At 40.4% G+C, this 19,266-nt stretch overlaps 1 protein-coding gene across 4 annotated transcripts in view; it reads right to left on the bottom strand.

Annotated features, from left to right (window-relative positions):
* gabbr2 (gamma-aminobutyric acid (GABA) B receptor, 2) overlaps window positions 1-19,266 on the bottom strand; it is a 241,497-nt gene that overhangs the window by 167,959 nt on the left and 54,272 nt on the right. For all 4 annotated transcript variants that reach the window (XM_088090502.1, XM_088090503.1, XM_088090504.1 and 1 more), the window contains one exon: window positions 467-604. In XM_088090502.1, the coding sequence (XP_087946628.1) occupies window positions 467-541 (75 nt within the window). In that variant the 5' untranslated portion in view covers window positions 542-604. The remainder of the gene's footprint in view (window positions 1-466; window positions 605-19,266) is intronic.

Here is a 19,266-nt window from a genome sequence, read left to right as displayed (position 1 = left end):
TTGCTTATTGGAAGTTGAGCTCAATTTTTTAACAGCCTTCAAGTGCTCTACTACAACAACGGGTTTAAGCCATTTTGACTCTGTCTCTGATTGTAAAATGAGGGAGGATTCTGCGGATTAGAGCAACGCCAATTAGACATTCACCCTGGCAAGGTTAATGAAGGATTAAGCCATGAGTTGGGACCCCTTTGAAATCCCAGGACCTATCAGCACACTGCAGTTCTAAGGGACAAGATTTTTTTGGGAAACTCAATTAAATAGCAAATTCAGGTTTTCTGATAGCAACATAGACACGTAGAGAAACCTCAGTGTAAGTACGTACGCAGGAGTTAGCATGTCTATTACATCCAATAATACCCACTGACGGATAAGGCACAACAGCATCACAGGCTCACAAACACTAGATTTAGGCTATACATCACATGCAAATGTACACACACGCAGATAACATGCTGAACAACCCTACCTGCACCAGATTCCAGCCCTCCAAGGACTCTGCGATGATGGAGGTAACAGAGGGACAGACACCGCCGAAGATCATCAGGTGTTTGGGACCGTAGCATATGGCATCAAAGAAGGCTCTCAGCCCCTTGGCGTTGTCACACTGCAGACACAGAGAGAGGTGGTGAAGGTCAAGGTGAGAGCAGGAATTAAGGGGGAAAGGTACAAAGAAAAGAGAGAAAGGACATTTTAATTAGTTTTTGTTGTAAAAAACAAGAACAAGAGAACAAGAGAGGAGACAGGAGAAGAGAAAAAAGGGAGGTAAAACAAAGAGAAAATACTGTTATACAACCATGTGGCTGGCACACAGGATAAAAATCTGAATATAAATTCTACTTTGCAAATTCAAATCTAAACATACAGGCTCCTCTGAAGCAAATATAGGTTATAGATTAATTATAGATTCTTTCTGTTTGTTCAAGAATAAATAAGATTTCCCACACATTCATTTATTTGTGGCGCATCACGACAACTAAATCATCTGCCGCTACAGATAGATTTTTGGGGCTGAACTGTTATTTAGGAGCGCTACTGGAATAGCGCACTTGGGGCAGAGCCGGCGCAGCAGAATATCAGGCACATTGAAAGTGAAACTTAACCGTTTATTCTGCTGGATCCAAAACTTTGCTTTCACTTAAATTTGCAAACTGCTGCTGTCATCAATTAATGTGATCTTATCAGCTGTGAGGAGATCTACAGATCTATTAACTACCACAGAAAGAAAAGTCTTGGAAACTTCGCCTGCTGCGCGGCGTTCACAAACTAGCAAAAATGGTAGATTTTAGAACACGTCCAGAGAATGATATGATTACATGATAATGATTTTTGAAAAGCAATGGCAAACATTGCAGGTTGATTGAAATAAAAGTCAAAGAAGGAACGCAATATCCGTAGCCTCCTATTCTGGAGGGGTTCATCCCAGACAGGTTGCCAGACTGTCACAGGCTGACACATAGTCAGACAACCAATCACACTCACATTCACACCTACAGGCAATTTAGAGCAACCAATTAACCTGCATGTGTTTTTTACTGTGGGAGGAAGCAGCAAAAAACCCAAGCTGACACGGGCAGAATATCCAAGTCCACACAAAAGGGTTCAAGCTAGCCAGTGGATTCTAACCCTCTTGCTGTCGTTCGCCAGTGCTAACCACTGCACCACCATGCCACCCTATTTGTGTCAGCGAATCGAGAATTACCAGCTGTAAAAGACAATCTGTTGTACTCATAAGGTCATTTATTCTAACATACTGTGATGGATGCACTACAAAAACAGCATACTCTCTGGCATCAGTTTATAGTAATGTATACTGTTAATGAACCGATGTGACATTTAAATAACATTTAACTCAATACTCCCTAAACACTGTGGTACATACTAACATACAATAATTGCAGGCTTGTGTGTTTTGAAACCATCATGTAAAACTATGTATTGCAGGCTGCGAGAGCAGGCCCCCGCTCTGATCCAGTGCTGCAGCCATTTCACGTCACTATAGCAACCAAAGGAAAAGATTGTGCGAAAGGGAGCGAGAGAGTGAAATGAGAGAGGGGAAAGAAAAAAAACAGTGTAGGTTCCTATTGATTGCTACATGAGCTGGCTAACTGGTTTTGCTGTGATTCCCTGATTTCTACAGTTTGTAATGATATTCCTATCAGCAGTAAACACTTCCCCCCTCAGTCCTCTATTATTGCCACTCAATTCAGGATGCGTTCCAGTGTGCCACCAACAGATAGATGGACTCACCGACTGAACGGCAGGTGTTGTGTGTGCGTGCATGCATGTGTTTGTGCCTTCTGACACAGTCCATCTCATCTGGAGAGTTATTTGACCTTGTTAGCCATCAGCCAGCAACTCAATGAGATTTCCTACTGAACAACAGAAGTCAGCCCTCCCCAGCTCAGATTGAAAAAATGAAAATGGAAACGTGAAAGAATGAGACGCCTAACTGGACATGTTGGACTGTATGTTGTGACCTTCTATTAGGGGCATGACAGGTATCTTAGCTGCAGGCTTGACACATCTCTACATCTTATGTTTGTCTGTTTTTACGGTCAGATTTTTTGGTGGATGATGATTGTCTCAAAGCTGTGAGTTAAGGTCGAGGACACAGAAAACCAGGCAAATGACTTGGGATGCCCCCTGAGAAATTGATATTATCAGTCGAAGACCTCCGAGTCAATTGAGATTCTTAAAGCTGAGCAGTTGGGGTTTTTTGTATTGTTTTGCTTTTTTTTCTGTCAGTCAGTGTGCAGTATACAGCCACGGATGTTTCGCTAGAGCGTTACTCATTTTCCATGCTGCTCTCCAGTACAGGCAGCTGTGGACCCAGACCCAGGGTGAGTGTTACCGAGCTGGAGGGAGCTGCTCGGTGGAAGAGAGCCTTCCCAAGTGGGCCTCCGAGATAATGTTATCAATGCTGTATTTATGCACTGTTCATGAAAAAGTAATGCATCCCAATTTGCATACATCCTACATAATCAGTGAATCAATAATTTGTTTGTAATCCATGTAATCAGGAAGACTGCGATCACATGACCAATGCACTGATGAGAATAAAGAATTAAGTTGTCTGCATAAGGAGGCACATTGGAGTGGTGAATGGGTCATAAAACACATGACTCTACCCCACAAGAGTGATGCTCAGAACTGTGAGAACACAAGTGAACTGTGAGTCATTTTAAGGTATGTTGTCACTGTGTTTCTTTTCCTAAATCTGGCAAAGTAACTTTACTTGACTAAATCTAACCTAAGTAACTAGACATTAAGTACATAACATCCTTCGTGGGGCACCAATTCGTTAGGTATCATACGAACAGTTGTATGTGCATTTTCAAACTACTGCATGAGGATATGTTGCGTTACCTTCTGCCTTCTGCATAGAAGTGAAGAATTTAGAGCTCACAGCAACTTAAAATAATACAAAATCTGGCTTTTGTTTGATATCTTCTGTTAGCCAAAAAGATGTTTCACATTTCAGATCTGTAATTAGTGTAGTTAGCATGCATTAACTTGGAGGGCTAACTTTGCTAACTTTATGTGAACATCACCTTGAACATCCCGCCTAACACCATTTAAACTCACAAACGCTATATGAAAATAAAGGAACGAATAGTCAGTTATTCATACTGAACATTCAAATCCAATAATTCTCAGTCAGGTGCAGCCCTACAAGTGACACTATGAGCTGCTAAAGTCATTTTCCTGCACTGCATTCACTCACCCCTTCACAGTCTGATTTAATCACAAGATTTAAGTCATCAGACTCCTTTTGTGTGAATGCCTTTCTATTTTCGAAGGCCAATGGCTGGTAAAATCAAGGCTTTTCCCAGTGCATGTACATCCATGCTGGCAGAGAACAATGTATGCTGTAATGTCAGTCAAAAATAGACGAGATTGCAGATATGCCTCAGGTGAAATGAGAGGGAGAGGATGTGATTAGACACAGTGGGGATTCCTTATCCTGGCCACACAGCTGAATAAAACAGCAGGCTATTAAAGAAGATATCCCATTTGCATACTCTTATCATTCATTTCTCTCCAGCTGGCCATAACAAGGAGGGTTGGTAGGACTGCGACTCTAAATTGGTTACCATGCAACAGAAAAGGAATGTGGGCAACTAAACTTGTCAACGTGAGGACAATAGAGCTCGATGATAGTGCAGGTTTAAGCTGATTTATAACGGAGAGTGACAATGTGGTGTAGGTGGTAAAGAATGGTTATGGTCCTCACTCCCTCTGCAGCAAATCAAACTGTTTTACAGCATTTTAGACAAGGGGGAAGGGGAACGAGACAGACTCGAAGGTCACATACCCTATAGAGCTGTTACAATTTTTTGTTTTATTTATAGATTAATCTGCTGATAATCCTTTTGATAAATTGATTAATCATCTGGTTGACAAAATGTCACAATTTCCTGAAGCCCAAAACAGCATATTCAAAATGCTTGTTTTGTCCAAAATCCGCAAATATCCCTTCTGTACTTTGAGATAAGACAAAATCCTAAAAATCAAAAAACCGGAACTAAACAATATGTGGCATTTCTTTCCTGATAAATTACTTGATTTATTGGTTATTAAAATAATTGCCAATTATATTCCTTACGGTCAACTGATGAGTTAATTAACTAATCAATTCAGTTCTAATCATATACGTAATTTTCTCAGATGACTAAGGAATCGCTTATCTGAAATTACAGTGACTACGAAAAATCAAAGTAAAAAAGACCCTCAAGCTTTTTCAAGGAGGAATGAATTCAGCGAGAGAAAAAGCGAAAAACCAAAGCAGCTTCAAGTAAGACTAAAAATAAAAATCTTTTTTTCTTTCATTCTCTGTTCATCCCCTCTGCTTCATTCATCCTCTCCTACTTTTGCCAGGCATACATGCACAAAATCTGTTATGACTGCTCACAGAGCCTTGACCGGTGTGTTGTCATGCCAACAGCGTGACTATCCACACTTTGTACGCCAGATGAGGGAGGAGACTGTGGCAGGGCCACGGTGTAGCGATGATTATATTTAGCCTCTCATTAGATAGCATGACCACTCAGACATTAATCAATATTTATTCAGCTATGGAAACACCGTAAAGATTAATGCCAGATAGACAAAGCAAGACATATGGGAGAGAGGCGATGGAATATAATAGGACAAAAAAAGAGTGAAGAGGCATGGAGATGGCGAAGGTGATGGTCGGAGAACGAGGCAGAAACAAGCAGTTGAATAGAGAGAGACTGGAGTGAAGAGGTATTAGCCTGACATTAGGAGCGCACTAATAAAGCCAAGCCAAGCAGTGTTATAAACCTGCCCTCCATTATAACCCCACAATGGAGTAATTCATGACTGTGAGATTGATTCGGTGCCTCTCTGTGATGCTCAGCAGCTGCACAGTGTGCCCTGCAGATTTTCCTACAGTCCATCAATTATGGAAAAAAATACATTTTAACATCAAATCTAAGGCTTTTTTTTATCGACTATAGTTTGAGTTTTTAAATCTTCTTTTCTCACTATAATCATGTACCAGAATGTAAAGAAGAGGCCAATCGACCTGTCTTCTAAGTATTTCTTTCACTTGCACATCCTTATTCAACAGTATTAAGACATTTATGTGTTTTCCAAGGATTCCCAAGCACCCACTGAGAGGTCTGGGTACAGGCGGTATCTTAAGTCCCAGTTTTCTCCAAGAAATATGCTCTAAACAAGGTATAAACGGAAACAACTATTACTGCCCCAAAAAACACAAAATATCCAGAGTAAATAACTAGTACAGTGAGGAAGGCATAGTAGCACTTAACTCACAAGTCAAACAGCAAGAAATACTACAGCATTTTATTTCCCTCTTCTCCAGTCTGAAATCTAATTCCTGGCATTTGGAGGCCATTTGGAGCAGATCGATGGGGTTAACGCCCGTAGTAATCTGTTTGACCGCCTTGGGAGACAGCCAAGAAAGGTGTGTGTGGGTGTGTGTGTGTGTGTGTGTGTGTGTGTGTGTGTGTGTGTGTGTGTGTGTGTGTGTGTGTGTGTGTGTGTGTGTGTGTAAGAGTTGGTGGGGTGGGGGCTGATGGGAGAAGAACCTAGAGATGGAAACTCAAGTAAGCATAACCCTGTCTAATGGTGAAGTTCCATTAACAGTAAATTTTACTTTAGGTGGCCACAGTATGATATCCTGCTTTTCATACTTTTTACTTCACTCGCTGAATGTAAAGATACTTGTCATAATGTTCTGGCTATAACATATATCAAAACTGATGTTCTCATACCAACCAGTGCGCAACCAAAGGTCCTCAGGCAGGGACCTGCTAACTTTAAGACTAAAGGTGACCAAGTGTTTGCCATAAGGGCTCGTTGTTGTGGAATGACCACAAGAGGAACTCTGGCTTGCTACATCACTGCCTTCTTTTAACTCACATTTAAAATAAAGCATTCCTATAATTTTTCTTTCTTTATTTTATTTATTTTTTTGTTTATTTTCATTCTTAGTGTGTTCTTAGTGCACAGTGTACTTAGTGAGTTACACTGAACCTTACTACTATAACTAGTAGTAGTAGTAGTATTAGTAGTGGTAGAAGTATTAGTATTTGTATTATTACTATGTTACTGATTTTAAGGTCATGTTTTCAACAAGCCTACTTTACAATGAGCTGTTTATATCTACATAGGGAGCTGGTCTCATCCATGGAGTCTGCTATGTTGTACTGCCACGTTTCTACAGAACAAAAACACTGGCTCTGGATAGGACCATTCGTCTTCACTGTTTTGTTTTTTGTTTTTTTAACTTACCGTGAAACTGCTAGGGGTGGGAATCACCAGATGCCCCCCGGTACAATATTATTACAATACTTACATCACAATACAATATATTTGCAAATTAAAATGTTTTGCTATATGATAAGTTATTGCAATAACATATATTGCGATTTATGTAAGAGCATAGCAGCAATATGTATCTAGTGGGAAAAAAAGAGAAACTGATGTTATTCTCTTAGTCCAATTCAATTCGCTGTAATAAAAACTCCAAAAATTAAAACTGAAGGTATTATAATTGGGAGAAGATTCATCTGGTTAAAACCTGCAATGCTCACCACTAGATGCTACCTAATCCTCTGAAATCTTACACACTGCTCCTTTACTTGTATAAAATGTCTCCTTTTGCTGTACTTCAGATATCAATGCAGTGTTTGCACCACCACCCCTTCCATTCATAGGATATTACTAATGGGACAGCTGGCCAAAGAGGAGTTTATTTCAAATGCTCCTCAATACATTGTCTCCATTATGTTTCCTTCACTCTGACCTTTACACAAAACTACTGAGTTTCATCCTTATTGATTTATCATTACACGGTGACATTAGCCTACTGTTATTGTGCTACTGATAAATCGTACTCAATTAGGCTAAATGTGAGGAAACAGCTGCCCTGGAATGTCAAATTATCTAATGCTCCATGTGATAATTTGCATCCATTATATATTTTTAATCAAAATGCCGTAACGCCTTAAAAAACGGTACATCTTTAAAGGTCATTTTGCACCAAGGCTCCTTTTTCTGAAAATAACTTCAAAGCACATCTCAGCAATAATAATACATTATAGAGGATTAAATCACATCCAAAATTTAACAGCTAGAGTAGATTACCTTTTCTTTTCATCAAACAGGCTTTATGAATTAAGCTGCTTTGAATAAACATGATACAACGCAATGGTGTAAATTTAAAGGTCCAGTTTGTAGGATTTAGGCACATCTATTGGCATATTCATGTTTCATGTTTTCATCAGTTCTTAATCACCGGAAAGTTAAAATCACTGAGTTTTCATTCCTTAAGAATGAGCCGTTGGGCACCACAGTTCTCCTACATGCTTGGCACATGGGAAACGCTTCAGTTCTGCAACCTCACTGCTCGATGCCAGTAAATCCTAAAACACTGGACCTTTAAAATAAAACTACTAAGTACAATAAAAAACAATCTGTTAGATGCTTACCCATTACTCAAACCCAGGCACTATTTCCTGAAGCAAATGAACCTTTCACCCTACACAGATCAGCCACAAACAGCATACCTATAGAATCTATCCTTCACTTACATTACATGTGAGTTTCTAAACCCAAATCCTTCTTTCTAACCATGTAGACACCACCAGAGTGTGCAGTGTATGTTTGGCATGTGCATCTGTGTGGTGCGTTTGTGCGTGTACATGCGTGTGATACTGTGACAAGAACAAGAGCTGATCAGAGCACCAGGCTGAAGCTAACCATGATGAAATGCCTTGTTAGTGCTGCAAACAGAGGCAGCTGCACCTGTCCCTCGTCTAATGGCAAATTACTGCACCCAAATCAGCAACCCGAGGCCCAGTGCTGCACAAACACACAGACACGTGTGTGTGTGTGTGTGTGTGTGTGTGTGTGTGTGTGTGTGTGTGTGTGTGTGTGTGTGTGTGCGCACATGTGCGTGCGTGTGGATGTGTATGTGTGTGTGTGTGTGTGTGTGTGTGTGTGTGTGTGTGTGCGTGTGTTGGTGGTTGTGCGTGGAGAAGAACAACAGCGAGAGCGGGATGGGAGAGCCTGATCTGATGTCAGAAGCAATCTGCTCTTCACATACTGCGTTTATTCATGACAAGGCCAACACCACAAGTGATTACTGAGAACAAAAACCTCAAGAATCTCACAACAGAAAATATGTTTTCACAGGTTAAGGATGTGGATGTGTACATGTTGTCGCCTCATCTAGTAAGATAATGTGTTGTCATTAACCCACAGTTGTGCACTGTGCATATATTATGGCTGTATGTGTGAATAGAATTGGTGCTACAACAACATTACTTCTCTACATCCAATTAACAGAATCTAGGCAACTTCCACCCTTGGCTTTATTTGTTTTTGAATATTTTTTTCAGTAAAAAAACAGTTTCCCACACATTCATTTATTTGTGGCGGCTCCCCACCATTAAAACATCTGCCACCCTGTTTTGATTTTTTATGTAGCTGAACCATTTTTTAGGTGGGCACTCTGGGCATGGTTGGAGCAGCAGAACACCAGGTGCAGTAAAGTGAAACCATTCTTAGACTGGGTCTAAAAGTTTGCTTTCACTCACAAACTACTGCTCCTCTAATCCATTGACCTGATCAGATCTTAGCTCAGATCTTTATCGAAGCTGTGACTCAAAACTCCACAAACTGTGGCTTGGGGGGGAAAAAAAACTCTAATTTTGAATGGAGAAAAAAATCCTTGTTGTGCTTGTTTTTTTTATAATGCACCATTCTCTGTAGTTTGCCTACCATGGTATGGTTAAATTTTTTTTAAAAAGCACTCCAGGAGCTGCAAATATTTGTTAGTGTAAACCCTGTCAGTTTAACACACTGCTGTGCTGTAACTTACAACTTTGTAGTGTCAGCACAAACATACATCACTTTCACTGCTGAAGACCCCTTGCAAGCGTCCATCCTTCCTGGAGCCTTGTCCTAACTGATATGTCGGTCTTAGTTAAGACCAGTTTTCAGAATGGACTTTTGGTCAGTTGCACCAACCAAACTTATGCCTGGTCTTAGCTACGTCTGGTCTTAGTGATGCACATTCATGTAAATGCCCAGCAACTATGGCTATTATTAAGCACCACATGCGATGCTAGCATACATTAACATTCTCCCGCTGTCTTACTAATGTAAAGCTTATCATTTATCATTGGAGCAAACTTTATAATGAAGGATCAGAGGACAGGATAGTCAAATTTCATGGACATCAAGATACAAAGATTAATAGAGCTGTAGAGGAGAGCTATGTCTGTGTTTGACTGACATCAGCCAGCGTGTGGAGCTACACATGAAAGGAGGGAAAAAGTAAACAAAGCTAGCTTGCAACTCATGGACGGATAATGTGCTGTAAACAGTGGTGTTAAAGAGTAAGGCCAACACAAGCATCTGAGCAGACCGTTGTGACATTTGCCATTTATACATTACTGTTGCTTGTGGGTTGATGTTTGTATGTTAGCTGAAAAAACTCCAGCAGAGACTTCAGCAGGAAAGCTAGCATGGGTTGCTGTTAAACTTTTGTGGCTCTTGTGTTGTGTATCAGGCTGCTGAAACAGCTAAGATTTTGACTTCATGTCTGCACCTGACGAGGGGTAAGATTTATGCCCGATCTAAGCGAGAAGAAGGCTCAAGCCCTGTTTTTGCAACCAGTGTAACTTTGAGGTCGGAATTAGAACGGCAAGTTACAACAGAATTAGCTTAAGACCAGGCAAAAGTCCTGTTGATGCAACCGGCTCCTGATGTTTTGAGCATCCATGCAGCAGCAGTGCAGATAATGCAAAAAGCTGGTCTCCTCTAACGGCTTCATCTGCCCCCTGCATGCACTCCTCATTGAATTACTTCCACATCTCCAAGCCAGGAACGGAAATGTGAGCCAGGCTGAATCCAGCAATTGCTAAAACATATGCTTGGCATTATAAAGCCCTATAGAGTTAGCAGGGTGCAGCCAATAGGTCAGATCTAAAGGAGATTATCTGTTTCCCCATGTACAAACCCAACTAATCCTCTAAACTCTGTCATGGCTGTCAATACCAACTACTGTCAGAGGAGGAAGAACAAGGGAAGGGGTGAAGGAATCAGTTTGTAACAGTTTAGTCAAGTTTTAACATTTGTAACATGTGTAAAAGGCAAAATAGCTGTATATTTGATTGTCCAAGTAGTATATCAATAGCAATCTCACAAAAAAGGGGCTCCCCCGAGTTCATTGGGGTCATCAATTTGTCAATAAAGGTCAACACTCCCTCGTGCTGATTAACTTCTCACACAGCAGTGGCAGCCTCATCTTGCCTACTACCACACTGAGACATAAGATTTTCAAGAAGCTAGAGCTATTTGTTCCTCATCAATGACTCGCGCGGCAATCGAGACGTCCACTGGGGTGTAACATATCACCCACCATGCCTTTTCCTTCTCCTTCTAAATGACCCTTGAGACATGGCTGGCAGGTAATTCACAGACTTTAAGATCTAATGAAAAAAGCCACAATCAAAGCTTTAAAGGGATAGCTTGTATTTTAAACTGGGGTTGTATGAGTTACTTGTTTACAGTCAGTATATTACCTACAGTTAGTGGTGGAATGTAACTAAGTACATTTACTCAAGAACTGTACTTGAATTTGAGGTACTTGCACTTTAACTTGAGTATTATCTTTTTATGTTACTTTATTTTACTCTACCCCATTTCAGAGGAAAATATTATACTTTTGACATAATTACATTTATCTAACAGCTTTAGTTACTTAACAGATTACATTTTTTGAATAAAAAAGTATTAGGAGCTTTTTAAATATGATATTAAATTACCAAACAGTTTACACAGCTGCAACGATTAGCTAATTAATCAATCAGTCAATTCATAGAAAATTAATTTTCTAATAATTTTTAAAAATAATTTTTTAAGATTTTTCTGCATTGGGTACTTTTAATACTTAAAATACATTTTCCTGATTATACTTACTTTTACGTAAGTACCATTTTCAAAGCAGGAGTATTTTCACAGGGTGGCATTAGTACTTTTACTTGTGTAAAGCAATACTTATTCTACCACTGCCTACAGTAGATGTCAGTCTGCGCTTCCCCAGTTTGGAGAAGCAGGCTAGAGTTATACACAGAAGCTAAGCAATATACTGCTGTGGATGGAGGTCAGCCTCCTAGAAGAAGTCCCACTTGAAAAAAATCTAAATCAATTTAAGTTTGCGATATATTTTGAATGTTTTAACTGCTTTACATTAACGTCACATAGCCTGTTCCAATGGGAAAGCTGTTAACACCCTCAGTTACCCGTCTATGCTCCCTTCAAAGGGACTAGACTCCATTCAGAGTAACAGTAACAGTAATTTTAGCTCACTGGTCACAGGTTAGTTTGTGTTATTGTGTGACTTTGGTGAATTCGAACAAACCATTTTAAATAGCAAAGTCGCACAATAACACAAACAAAATAACTTTTCAAGGCCGTGGTAGACCAGCAGCTCCTGTTTTTAGCAATTTTAAATCACTGTTTTTGTCAATGGAGTCTGCCTCTGAAGAGAGCAATGTAAAGTGCCTGACATTAAGGTAAAGCAGTAACAATACTCTCAACACAGCACCTATTAATATGCTGTGACACATTTTGTTGCTGATCCCTCCACAGCAATAGATGCATAGTTTCTATACTTCTCCAAACTGAGCACGTATCGACTGATGTCTAATGTATGTAACATAATATCTATAGATAAGTACCTCATACAACCCCACTCAAAAAAAAAAAACTGAACTATACCTAAGTGAAATACTTGGAAAAAAGCAACAAGAAGGACAGAAAGGGATGAAGAGGTGAGGACAGAGCTGAGATGTGTATGAAGCAAGCATCAAGGCTGCTTGTGGTACCATTTAGAAAGTGGGCCCCTGAGTATACGAGCAGAGTACACATTGATTGAGAGAGTGGATGAAGTAAAACTTGAAAGTACAATGGAGTGATAGAGTTTTTTTTTTTTCAATCTGTTCCCTTCGCATTGCATGCCTGCAACACAGAAAAAAAGATTGAGGAACCCACCACTTGTCTGGGGAGAGACTGGCCTTTAAAAATCCACTGCGACAGACTGACTGGGTAGCTCAAGTTGATGGCTGTTTGCCCTCCATCTCCTCCTCTCTCCCCCTCTCCCTGCAGTCTGGCTCTTGTTATAGCACTCAATCTATCCCTTGCTTTCTGGAGAGCTCAGATGGCCACCAGGATAACCACAATGGCACATTGGAAGCCTCTTCGGTGGTGACAAGTCCCTTTCTCTCTTTTCCATTTCTGTCTCTTCCGTGCTTACACACACATCTCCCCCTGTGCACATGCTTATTCTCAAACACACACACACACACACACACACACCAGATAAACCATCATCTTTTAGCATGCCAAAACACAATCATAGACAAATACACACACACTCACACACACACACACACACACCACACACACTCATCGGCTCACTCACGAATCCGAGATAAGCTCAAATTGGCCAGTGGTGCTAAAATCACAGTGAACACATTGCACCTTTATTAGCAATCTGTGCTGTGCAGGAAGCAGACGCTATGTTAAGCCTATTACAGGTTGTTGTGCTTTTGACAAGGCCTCACAACAGCTGGAACATGTTGCGCTAACCAGTGAGTGGGACAGACCAAAGTGTAATCCCACAGAAATGAGCCAATCTGTCCCTGAGGAGACAGTGGACTGATGGAGAAGAAGAGTATGGTCTCTGAAGTATTATACTCAATCATGTTGAAAATGGTTAGATTTCCAGGTCTAATTAGCTTGTACTTGGGCTATTGGTTTCCTGGTGAGATTTGCATGGAATGCCATGTCAGTCACCTGATAGTGGACATTTTTAACCACAGACACTTTGAGTTATCACACTAGGAAAAGTTCAGGTAATGACATTAACAATGGCTCCCTTCCACCCAAGCCCCCCAGTAAACTATGACAGTGTGACGGTGAACCAGCTTGCAAAATTTGTATAAATAACATGACAAAAGCTGATTGGTTCAGTTGTTTTTAGCAAGCAGTGTTGCTCTATAAATGGCCTGAGCGAATGTTGGTCTGCTGTGTAGTCAGTCCACCAATTTGGTCCACACTGAACAACTATTAGATGGACTGTGCAGGTATTTGTGGTTCCCAGCTGAAAAACCTTATCACTTTGGTGATCCCCTGACTTCTCAACTAGCTGCATCATCAGGATAACATTTCTATTTGTCATTTGTGACTGAAGTCTGACGTTTTTCATTAGCCTCAGCTGTATTTTGTATTTAGTTCTAATTAGCTACATACCATAATAAAGGTGATGATCATGATAATTAGGCCTGTGTCTGACTCATAATTATGCCAGTCAAATCAGATTTGGCTGTTCAATATGATTATTTGACAATGTATTTATGTTTTCCATACAAAGTTTTAAAGTTTGAACAGACTCCATGGGATGTTCAGCACGACTGTGGCATTCGCATAATATAGTAAAGAATCTAATTGTACTTACAGCTGGTCGTAAATGTGCAACAGTATTTTTTGCCAACACTAGATATCAATCAAAAGCCAGAGAGGGTATCATAATTAATTTATGAGCTGTAAATTCACCACTTCCATGCAGAAGGTCTCTCCTCTCTGTTCCTCTGTGCCGCTGCCTGCATGTCCACACAGCTCTGTGTTCCAAAGAGTAACGTGAAAGTCAAGAGCACTCACTGTGCAGCAAAATCTGAGGAACAAAATATCCACGGAAGTACAGTGCACAGCATACTGACAAACGAAAAACAAACAAATAAACGAACCAAAAAAACAACTGCGTGACTTGAAGCAATCTCAGTCAACTGAGGATATCCGACTGATGATTTGAATCTCCACCATTAAAGGGGCAGCCCTAATGATAATCACTATAACTTCTAAACATCAGCATGTGCTTTGACCTAAATAGAAAAGCTAGCATTTAGCTTAAAGCACTGTCGTGCCTCACAGAGCACAAGTGGCAGGCAGTAATGCATTACATTTACTTCATTACATGTCCTGGAGTATTTTTTTAGCTGTTCTTCTAAGAGTAGTCGTTTCACAGATTACTTTTTACTTTTACTTAAGTACATTTGGGATAAAATCTATGTACTACTTCATTACATTAGGCTACACACTTCTCGCTACTTTAACTGATGCATATAGCTATAAATAATTCTTGTAATCAGCCAAGCTCACACACACAACAACTGCCCAACAGCAAGCAATAAAAAAGCCATACAGGCTGCACATGCACGCACACATATTCACACACAAACACACACACACACACACACACACACACAAACACACACAAATGCATCTAAGCCTCTCCTTTGAGGATTCAGTAACCCCTGGATTTCCCCGGTCACTGCATGCTTTCCAGTGTTGTGTCAAAGTCTGTTCCCCTGTCAAATAATGTTTCCCTCCTGTTAAAAAAACAGCACCTGCAACACAGTCAGAGCTGATCCCAGCAACTCTAAAAATGCAGCTTTATTCTTCTCAACCAGTGACAAAACATTTTTTTTGTTTGTTTTAAGAGATTAAAGAATGCTTAACAGTATGGAATGGGGGGTATCATGATATACCAGGGTATTTAGAAATCCAGATGGTGTTAATTGAAAATACCGTACAAATATGAACCTTCATCTTTCTATTAACTTCGTACTGGAAAGGCTATGTTAGGGATGTTTTGCATGTAGTGCACATCACGTGCCCTGGAGGTTACGCCCCGGCCACACTGCATAGGTCAGCAGTGTGTGTTCACATTGACAGCGTTTTTTGTTGCAGCACTGCTGCAAAGGAGCCTACTGTTATAACTACTGGAATTCCACAATTAAAAGCACATATTCCACTCATTACCAAAGCAATGCAAGTTTTTGCATTGTCAACGACACGGTCCTGCAACTGTTTCACAGTACAATGCCTTGTGTCAACTACTGAAGGCTTTCTGTCAACTGAAATGTTGACACAAGGCTTTTATTTTTAAACAGAAACAGGACAGGTTGAGTAAAAACAGGCATATTTGTATTTCATCATGACTGTGACAGATAAAGACATTAAAAGTGTAGTAAAAGGTGGAATAGAGTCAATATAATTATCAAAAGACCATGTTCACTGTCCCATTTTTGCTGAAAACGGCATGTCATGCAATAAAAATCGGCAAGACTGTCGCTCTGGATGTGCCACAGCTAAACAGCAGTGAGACGCTGGGGTGCACACTGATACCGTCATATACTATATACCCCAGTGAAATGAAGGTATGAAGGTAAGAAAAAATAGACTGCCTATTTCCACTGCCTATAGATCTGTCTATTTCCAAATGTGGCACTTAAAAGATGACTGACAAGCACTTTTGTATCACATTTATCACATTTTGTTATTACCTGCTAAAGAACCTTTTGACTGCAATGCACTGCTATAATAAATTGCATCTACTGTTACTCATTACTGAAGTAGTTTTTACGTATTTGTTTTTTTTTTACTATGACTCAAATAGTTATTTTTATGACTACTTTCACTTCTGGAGTAAATATTATTATAAATTAACATTCACTCTGCCCACCACCGCAAAGCTCAGGGTGTTCTACAGTTTTTGCACCTCAGTTGCCCAGAGGACTAAAAAGGTCAATGTACATCCATTACATTTAATGCGAGGAATACAAGTTCCTCATGAATGATAATTCTGGCCTGACAAGAGGAAGGTTGTTTTCACGCCTGCCCAACAGAATTTGAACACAAGGGTCCAATAAATGTCAGGTTTTTTTTTTTTTCATTAAGCTCTGAGCAACAGCAGAGGTGCCCCAGTTGGTGTATCTGCAAACTAGTAAATGATAAAGACTGTAAGACCGGGGATGTGGACAGAGACTGGGAAGAAGAAAGAGAGAGGGAGAGAGACCATTATCAAGTTAATTGTTTTTTGGCCCCGAAGGTCCTCAATTCTCTCCTATGGATGTAACCAGTAAAGCGGGCACGAAAAAGAGAGAGAGGTGGAGCAGAGATGATTTTAGTTAATGGTACAGCAGTAAATGACTGTAGCACTGGGTAAGGAGTCAGCTTGGTGGTATGCAAGTGTCAAGGGCTACTGCAGAGAGAGATTTTTGCAAGTCTATTAGCAATTCCTCTTCAGTCCTCTTGATTTGGGGAGTCATGCTATCTGTGCTACTACAAAATGTACCACGGTCGAATTCGACTCAAGGCATTCCTCATAAATTTTTCCCCCTCTGTTTTATCACTGACAGCACGACCCCAAATGAACTCCACATGAAAAATTGCTACCCTTCAAGATACTTGTTAGATTATGTTCGAGTTTTCCTCAACTGAAGCGTCCTATAAACTGAATAAGGGAGCACATAAAATCCCTCATATATTTCTTGTCAATTAGGGTTATAAAAGCTTTATGGACAACAACTGTGTGAAAGTTTCAACACAATCCATCCTTTCTCTTTCTCCCCCTCTCACTTTCTCAATCTTTATAAAAACTCTTCCAGCATAAATATACAAGTCCTGCAGGATATCGTTGACCTTTGCTTTTCACATTTAAAAGTCTCTGCCTCCACTTTTTATCAGTTCTTTCCTGTCTGTTTACCTCATTTAATGCTGTCTGCAAGAGTGGAGACCATGAGTCAGATCCAGGTTAGGAGAAAAGAAAAAACATTTTATGTTATAGTTGAAACATACATAAACTAAGCTGTGGCAGCTTGCATTATTTCACCTGCCCCAAAAGCAGGAGCTGAAGAGCATTTTCACGGAGTGCAGGAGCCTGATGTGTGTGAGTATGTTCGCAAGGTACTGCTCTGTATTTGTCACCTCGGAGACAGTGCTTGTACCTGCACAGTAAAAGGGAAATTTTTCCAACTTTCAACCAGCTCTGTGTCATTGCAATGTGCACAGTGTACTGATGAACAGTTTGGCTTCCCCTGTGCCACAGGCGCCCGCAACTCTCTACTCATTTGATAGCGGACTTTGATGACGCATTCCGTGCCGTCCAGCGGACTTTTACCAGCAGACAGGTAAAAAGCGGTCGGCACTTGGAACACATAGAGAAAGCAAAACAGCATACATCCTCACACATTGCAATGACACAGAGATAGTTTAAAATGTTCCCCTTAATCCCCCTGAATTCTCCCTAATTGGTATGTGAAACTGGAAGCATGACATAATTGTCCTGTTGCTAGTTTAAAGGAACAGTTATTTATGTTCTCATTGGGAGTTAAATAAGAAAATCAACACCACAATCACTGCCTGCAGATAAAAACAATATAATGTATCATTTTTAGCATAAGTCAAGATCACCCTGTTGACATCATCAGGGTTATTTTCTCAGACTTGGAAAAAAAAAAGTTTGAGTACTCTCCACAACTACAAAAGTGCTTTGGATACGTACAGTAAAATCGATTCTCTGAAGGTTGAAGAAGGATGATGGTCATGGTTACAGGAAGAAAACAGGAGGCACACACTTTCCTTGCCTTGCGGTGACTTCACCCGTCAGTCATTTTGGCGGGATGTTTTCATTAATTTCCAACATGTAACACATAATGGGGGTTTATTTTAGATTCAGTTTGACATTGTCTCTTCGGAAGGGCACTTTTTCCACCATAATCATCACACAAGTCACGTTTGTGCGTGTGCGTTCAGATGACATTGCCAGTAGTCCTTTCTACAATTGGTTATCTAATAACGGCCATTTAGAAGAGTGGAAAAAGGCAGATATTGCTGCTGACATTTAGTCAGGTCTAAAAGGACTAACACTGACAGATTACTCATCCTTCTTCACATGAGGAGGACCATCTATTGACAATTTTCATGACAAGGCTGAGAGAAGTGCAGCTCCTCTCTTCTTTTTCACAAAAGACAGATGGAAGTCTGGGAAATGTAGGCATGGTGGACTGTGCAACTGGATTAAAAAATACTGGCTGTCATATTGGGGTAAGTGGGTGCATGGAGGTCTGCACGCATGTGTGTGTTTGTCTGTGTGCACAAAGTAGGATAGAGCAGAGCACAGTTCAGGCTGTCCCTCTCCGCAGCCTAGGGATTCTTCTGTCCACGCACATCAATCTTGTTACAGCAGAACGCCGCCTCCCAGGAATCCTGGCCTAGTCTCTGGTTGGATTTAGGACCTCTCTTTCGTTCTCTAAACCGCTCTTCCTCTCTCCCTATCCACTACCTCTTTCTCTATTTCACCAATCATCACCATCATTTTTTCCTCTTTTCATTCTTTCACTCACACTCTTTCTGTCTCACAGTTACTTCCTCCTCTCTTTCTATCATCCACCTCTCTTTCTCCCCTATCACTTCCCACCTCCCATTTATCCCTCCCCTCTCCCTCCTCTCATCTCTCGCCTCCAGGAAGTTTAAAGTTATTAAGGGTCATGGCTGTGAGCATTGCATCATTACCACATCTTCTCTGGATGTTAACGTTGCAGTTTTCTGCTCAATCCAATTAATTTCTCGGTTAATCACCAAACCATATTTTTCAAAAGGATGCTTTGAAAGAGTGGACTGACATAACATGGTAAGCTAATGTGCTTATCAATCATTAACATTAGCTGAAAATTGATTTAATAGCCAGTGACAGGAGAGCACAGAGGATTGCAGAGGAGCTGTTGGAGGTAAATGGATAATGACATCCAAGTGAAATAAAGAGATCCAGAGAGATGTGTACATTTCAGGGTGGATAGGACCCTTATTCATTTCTAACATAAGCAGAGAAAATTATGACCATCAAAACCACGGTGCAGGAATCAG

The sequence above is a fragment of the Plectropomus leopardus genome, chromosome 17 (genome assembly GCF_026936395.1).
Source record: "Plectropomus leopardus strain MGB_pleo_1.0 chromosome 17, ASM2693639v1, whole genome shotgun sequence".
Taxonomy (NCBI): domain Eukaryota; kingdom Metazoa; phylum Chordata; class Actinopteri; order Perciformes; family Serranidae; genus Plectropomus; species Plectropomus leopardus.
Note: the sequence above shows the minus strand (reverse complement) of the source record. Positions and strands in the feature narration are given on the sequence as shown.